Genomic DNA, 7,561 nt, shown 5'->3' on the forward strand with positions numbered 1-7,561 from the left:
AAGCTTTTTCTGTGGAGCCATTACCAGGGCAATTTAATGATATAATAGAGACTGAGGAATAGGACAGCCTTGTTACATGTTTGTGGTGGTGTGGTAGGTAGATGTAATATAGTTTCAGTAATGACATTTAGATACAGTGTATCTGTGCAACAATTTGATTTTTTTAGGTCCTTGAACTGTGTTAGTAATTATAGCACCATACATTAACTTGCCATGCTTTTGACATAAACCTTTAAAAAATGAACCAGCTACATCTGAATTGATTCTGTCTGGGAAAGGCAGGCTATGTAAAGCTAGCATTAGGTAACTGTACCGTGTGTAAGGTAAGACAGGATATATGAAACTTATGCCATTTGATAGACATGCTGCATATGAGGTAATACTGATGTTGATTATATCCCTCCTTATCAGTAAATTGTCATTTATCATTCAGTATCAAGACTTGCAGGAGCTTGTAAATAGGTCACATTTCATTATACATGGCTTCCGCTTGTAGTGCTTCCTAAATTAAATACCTCATAGCAGTACACATGGATTTCAGACGTTAATTTTAGTGTCCCAACATGCTGTGTCTTGCTGTTTTCCGACGAAGGACAAATTTTGACTTTGTCTACTCAAAATATGTTTTGGCAGAGGTATTTTTATTCTGTAAATATAGTGGTAGGTATCCCTCCAGGCTAAAGTGCTTCCTGCATGCAGCCATTTACGTACTAAGTCATACCACATTAAGATACCACGTTCAAATGTTTTTAAAATTAACTTTGGAGGATGGGAAGGTTTCCATTAAACAGCAGGAACAGGGAACAGGCTGCATCTCCACTGGCCTGCCTTTGTACCCTTTTCTTTGACAGTATAATCATAACTGTAAACCATTAACTCTGTAAATGTTTAAAAAGAAAAGCTATGTTTATCTTATCATCAGATTGTCAGTGTATTTGTCAACATCAAAATGTATTTGCATTGAAGTAGAGAGTCATGCGTCAGGCACAGCCATCAGTCTGAAGAGTGAGGAGTGTTATTTCTTATGAGAATTTACGGGATTTGTTTTATATGGAAATGCAACTGACTTTTTTTCTTCTTTCAGCTGGTCAGTATTGGTTCTTCCTATAACTATGGCAATGAAGATCAGGCTGAATTTCTGTGTGTTGTCTCAAAGGAATTGCATAACACTCCCTATGGCACAACCAGTGAACCCAGTGAAAAAGCAAAGGTAAGTTACTAGACATCGGAGTAAAGAAATATTGTCAAAACAGGTAGACTTTGCTAAGTCATGCTAGGCCTATCTCTCTTCTGGACTTTTATTTAATTGCCTTTTCTCCCTCCTTCAAAACTGATAATGGTTCCCTGTTCATTGTATAAGAGAGTGTAAATGGTAAAGTCGTCATGAATTTGTTATACAGGATGGCTTCTTTAAACGGAATATTCTGTATTGTTCCTGATACCTATCCTGTTTTTTGAGTATTCACAGATATTTGCTGTTTACAGTTGAGAATCTACATTTTGTTTCTCACACATTTTAATGACTCCTTATTCTTTAAATGATTCATTTGAAAAATGTTTTCCTTGCTTGAGTTGAGCTGAAGACATCTTACTGTCACGAATGGGGATTTTAGAATGCTGTCTTTGAAAAACAGTGTGCAATATGTTGTAAAATGAAGATTTTTTTAGCCTGTTATTTTCAGGTTTCCACCTAGTTCTCCTTCCTTTCTGTAACCTGTTTTATAAAAAGACTGTAATGGGTACAGTATCTTAGCATTTTCATCAGTTGTCTTTCAGAGTCTGTACAAATCAAAGATGTAAAAACAACTGAACAGTAATAAGGCAGACTAGTTATGTATGTAAGCATATTCTATTGCTTTGTGTGAGGAAACTACTACAGGTAAACTGGGTACTTTTTGTAGTTGGCTTAAAAGCTTTTTATTTAGTATGTTTAAATGGGAAACAGTTGATAGAACATCAATGATTGCTTTCTCAAGAATCACCTTTAAAGTAATAGATCTTGAAATAATGCTAAAATGTGATGTGGGTCTTGGCATTGAGGCCCCAAATAGATAAAACTTCACTACTTCCTCTGCTGTGTAACTTCATTTTGCTGCTACATCTATGGAGACATTTTTTAAAATTACACTTTAAAAGTACTCCAGGTTTTTGTTTGGATGCTTAGTGAAATGATTGATTTCTGCTAATTTGTTGCTGTTGAGATGAGATTTCCAAGGAGTTGTAAGGGATTAATGTAATCAAGGGTAAACAGTGAACCTGTGTAAGCCATGTCTCATTCTTTCCAGAACCCTAATCATGGTCTGCTTTCACCAGAATGGTTAAGGAAAATCGAAAAGTTGACAAAGAGGGATGTGGCAATAGTTTATGGCTGGGATACATGCCTGAAAAAAAAAAGAGTGGAATTCTTGAACCTGCTACACACATTCATAAGGAATAGTAGTACATCTTCAGGGAACTTCAGAAGTTGCCAGAGTTACATTGCATCCTTAATTTAATAGAAATTATGGATCAAATCAAACTATTAAACCATGAAAAGAAAAACTAATTCAGGGCACAGTTCAACTCCTGTACAATTAGTAGCTCTGAGAGAAGCTAAATCCTAGACCTCTCCATTCAAGGGCTTCTTGGTCATCATTTTGGAGAAGAGTGCAGAGCATAATTTGACCAGGGCAATGAATGTGACTTACTGATAGTTTTTGGTTGGCGATATAAGCACTCACTCCTTGTTTCCTGGAAGAGTTGAGCTTTTGCTAGCAATAAATGGCAATGCTTGAAAAATCGTTTTTGATACAGTGTGTTTCTGCTATATATTTTATAGCTATGTGTTGCATTGGGGCATGGGGGGAGGAATTCCTTTTTGTTTGAGAGGTTTCTGACAGCTGTGTGAGAAATTTGGACTGTTCTTTAGGAACTGTTGATCCAGTAGTTCCCATCTGCAACCTGTTCATTAGTGTCTGAGTTGGTCTTCATGAAGTTCGTATGATTGAAATTATGGTATACAGTGATATATACAGAAAGACACATTCACCTCCTGGGACTGTCTTCTAGAAACAATGAGAAAGTCTTCCTAACTATTACTTTTGCAGCAGATTAGGTTACAGAAAGAAAAAAAGCACCAGTATGTAATTTTTATTGATGCGCACTTCAATTTTAAATTAATAGTACTGGACTTTCAAAATAGGAAAAAGCATTCTCTGATACCCCATCTAATCAAACTTCACCTTCTTAGAGACATTTTTTTTATGCTTTCTTGTTTGGAAAACGGTTTGCTTAGATAGGTTAGAAGAGGGAAACAGTAGCAATTAAAACTTTGAAATGTGGGATTCCAGCATAATCAGAATCTCTCATTGTTACTGGTCCATGCAGTCTTTACCGACTCTCAAACCTGTACACCATTTAACTGAACTATGTATTGGTGAAACTCAGACATGGCAATACAAAGCATAACACGTTATTTTGCTGATGTAAAGCATAGAAAGAATGTAGAGACAAATGGCAGAAAATGTGCTGTGCTATGAAATATTAGGGGTGATCAGTCTTGTAGTGTATATTTTCCACAAAGCAATTTTAGCACTTTCCTGTCACTGGCATTTTCAAGGAAAAAAATAAGCAGGTCAAAATTCACCAAAAAATAAAACCAAAAAGATAGTGAAGTACCAGTCTTTGAGTATATTTAAGCACCTGCCTTTCTTAGTTCTTTTGTTAGTAGCTGACTTTTGTGTAGCCTTGTAATATGCCTGAGAGAGGGAATTTAACCCCATTTGGAGCATTGACTTAAATTGTTTCAGTGACTTTTACAGGAAGCCATGGCAATACTAAAAGATAGCCTGTGTTCCCACAAGCATTCTTCTTTCATACCACTTCATTTACCTGTCACTCTTGGAAGTAATGACCAAAGCCTGTTCATAAAATCTGCATCCAAAGTTAGGTTTTCAGGTGCTATCCTTCCCCATATGTGGGGAACAGTAAGTGGAATAGAGATACCAACTCTGGTTTATTTAAGTTTTCTCTATACCTAAGGTTCCTCTTACATTGCATGGCACTATTGGCTTCTATCTGCTGACTGTAGGATGTTTGGGAAAGGAAATTTTCATGAAATCTATAGTGTTCCTGCTTGAAATTGTCTGCTGCCGTACTTTCTTACAAAGAGCGGGGATCCTGGATAAAAGTAAATAAATGTCACTCCCAGATGCTTCAAGTGTAAGTGGACTGTACTTTGTTGCAGCACTGACTCACCTGCAATCTTTTCTTTTCCTTTCCTTTCTCTATACTTGCTGCATGCTGCATGCCACTCAGAGTGAAGATGAAGAAACGGATTACGATATGAATGACTCAGATTAAGTGTAAATGTCATGGTGAGCACTAGCTGCCCTAGGATTTTACCCAGATGCTTTTCTGCCCCATCCAATTCCTGCCCCCACTAGCGCTGTCCTTTGGCTAGTCCTGGTGGTGTATTTGTTTGTGGTTATAGTTGTGGCATGGTTAGCAAAAACAGAATACATGTTCTGTATGTTGCTTCTTTGACAGAGTAATCAATGTTGCTGTTATCAGCTGTACTATGATCCATACCTTTAAAGTTATGCTGAGAAGAAAAGTGCTTCATATAGGTTCTAGGGGGAAATACTATAGGATCAAAATTGGTTTTGATTTATAATTTCCTTGCACCACCTTTTCTGTCAATTACTTTTTATGTGTAGGGGTGTCTCATACAAACTTGGAGTATAAATTTTCAGCAAATGTCTGATGTGGCAATAAATTAACGAACTTAACTGAAGTGCAGTGTAGTCAGCAGATCTGATAATTTTGAAATTAATAATTTTTTCATCAAGACCTGGCAAATAGAGGCACATGATGTAATCTTAGTGCTACAGTTGTCTTTATCACAGGAAACAACTCTCTCCACAGAAGGGTCAGGTCCTTTCTACTGCAGTTTGACATCTTATTGAAGATCAAGGTACTTTACAGGTCACATCAGGAATCCGTATATATCAAAGATGCTTGCAATTGCATGAGATTGAGCTCCAGCTTCTCATCTACACAGCTGAATATTTTAGCTGTAAAGCAGCCTTATACTTCTCTCTGAAGTGTTGCTTCCACACAGCTGAAGAAGAAGATACATTACAGCTGGTTGAAACTAGGTAATCTTTAAGGTCCCTTCCAACACAAACCATTCTATTATCCTATGATTATTGTCTTTCCTGATGCTAACAGAAACTACTGCTGAGGTAGAATAAGGTCTTTTGCTAAGCCTTCTGGAATGGTTGCAAGGAATGGATCAAATCTGAAGCTTTACTGAAAAAAGTAAATTGATCCTATGATGGAATTGAATGCAAGCTTTCTCAGCTGCCTGAGAGACAGAAAGTCTCTTAAGATGTTATTCTGTCTGCAGCAGATTTATTCTGAGCGGAAGGAACTATCACACTTGGGCCCTTAGGATCAGAGAGTTTATTCAACATTGCTGAGAGTTTTTAAGTCAACTTTGGATCTGCTGCATCTGGATGAAAAACAACAGAAACATGGTAAGCAGGAAAATTCTGAAGACAACAGAGCTAAAGTATAAGTTCAGAGGAGCGTTATCCATTAAGGTCTCTGTTCAGCTAATAGTGTGTTTTCGCATGAACTTCTTCAGTGCCTGGTTCTGCTCAAGATATATTCCACAATCCTAGCCACTGGCAGTTTAAGAAAAGACCTGCCCTAACTGTTTTCAAATTTTAGTTACCTCTGCTAGTGTTGAGACATCTTCTCTCAGCATTTTTGCCCAGGAAGTGACTAAAATGTTCAGGAAGTCTCATTAAAGTTTTATTTTCGTGAAAAAAGGAGGAGTTTCGGATTGCAGAATAGAATCGGTCATTCTTTCAGTAATTAGTAATTCCAATTTTGATAGAGTTCCTGATAATTGAAATTCAATATTCTCTTTTCCTCTTTGGACAAAGTCACTGTTCATAACTATAGAAGATCCTCTTTCACCCAATTTCTAAACAGAGGTGGATGGAACACTTCCCTTGAGAGCTTACTGATGAGAAATCATTTCCTCTTTAGTAAAGTTAGGGGTTGCAGAAAAAGTACCAAGTAAAATGTGTTATAATATTGCCTGAGCTGATGGAATTTTCTATTTTACTTTGGATTTACTGGCTCAGCAGTGTGCCAAGTTCAAAATCTAGATCTGGCTTAGCTTGTCTTATTTGTATGTGCTCTTGAAGTTACAGAAAGTAATTCTAACTCTGTTGATCTTAAAAGTATTTTTTTTATCTTTTAGGAAAGAATAAACTCAAATGTTGCATTTCAGATGGGAAACATTCACAAAATTAATTGATCCAGTAATATTTTCTAACTCCACAGGTGCTTGTTTCAGCCATGTTTTTGCCCCTCTTGGCATTTACTTGCTACTTTTGATGGGTCAGACTGTTATCCACTATGTGGACTTCTGCCCCAATACCTTATTCTCAGCGGTGACCGACTCCAAATACTTGAGGAAAGAGATTAAGCGTGAAGCATTTATCAGAATAACTCGTGATGTATTTCCCCAGCGTCTGGTAAGGAGCAGGTTAGAAATTTTGGCTTCAAGCCTGCATCCAGATCATTACATCAAATAGGTATCATTGGCACTACATTCTGTAAGTTTGTCTAATCCCTTTTGAGTGTATTAGTACTAGCTACTGAGCAATTTTCAAGGCCTGTCTTTTCCGTGCAGAATGCACCTGTATCTTTCTGACATCTTAATATGAAAAGTTTTTTGCTTAGTACACATAGTAGATTCCTCCTCATGAAATATGCAGTGTTTGCATTTAAAATATACCTTAAAACACATTATAGCCCATCAGAGAGATCCTGTATTTTGGAAATTTATCAAAGTACCTGCAGTGTCACTTCATTTCCTAACTTGTAAATAATAGTAAGTCTGACTTTGAAATGAAACAGAACTTTGTAACCACAAAGTGAGATCCAGGTACTGCAGGCATTTCAGGGAGCAAGTGATAAAGTGGATTTTTTTTAAGTTAACTCTGAACTGTCCTTGAGAGCATACGAATGGTGATGGAGTCTTTATGAACTCCAGTCCTTAAAATATTCCATGGCATTGTGCAAAGCAGGTGAGACCCTACTTGACTATAGCCACTGTGAATGACATACTAGGCTTAATGACCGATAAGAGGCTGATATGGTAAATTATCAACATTTTAACAATATTAAAAAGAAACCAAACACCTAGACTTTTTCATTTAAAACCAAACATGAAACTGGCATGCTCTGTTAATTTTTGGTTGACAATTTTTACGCAACAGGCACAAAGATCGTGTGTGCTGTCAAATTCTGTGAATCCTCTGGGGGTAGAATGTGCTACTGAGTGCTACTAGCATGAGGTGTTTGTCATAATATGAGATTAAATTGAAATCATCATAGAAAGAAATTTTGCATTGAAGACAGCTATGCCATTTCCCAGGGACTGTGCCTTTGCTTTCTGCCAGGTTTTGAAGAGCTCTTCTCAGTACTTGGAAAACAACCAGGAAGTAAAAGAAAATGAATTACTGTTAGAGATAATTTTACTTGCCGACAAAGTACTTGT

At 37.0% G+C, this 7,561-nt stretch overlaps 1 protein-coding gene across 2 annotated transcripts in view; it reads left to right on the plus strand.

Annotated features, from left to right (window-relative positions):
* PDPK1 (3-phosphoinositide dependent protein kinase 1) overlaps nt 1–7,561 on the plus strand; it is a 67,353-nt gene that overhangs the window by 52,064 nt on the left and 7,728 nt on the right. For both annotated transcript variants that reach the window (XM_080556222.1, XM_080556221.1), the window contains one exon: nt 1,085–1,210. In XM_080556222.1, coding sequence (XP_080412348.1) covers nt 1,085–1,210 — 126 coding nt within the window. The remainder of the gene's footprint in view (nt 1–1,084; nt 1,211–7,561) is intronic.

Source organism: Anser brachyrhynchus, assembly GCF_964034855.1.
Source record: "Anser brachyrhynchus genome assembly, chromosome: 15".
Taxonomy (NCBI): Eukaryota; Metazoa; Chordata; class Aves; order Anseriformes; family Anatidae; genus Anser; species Anser brachyrhynchus.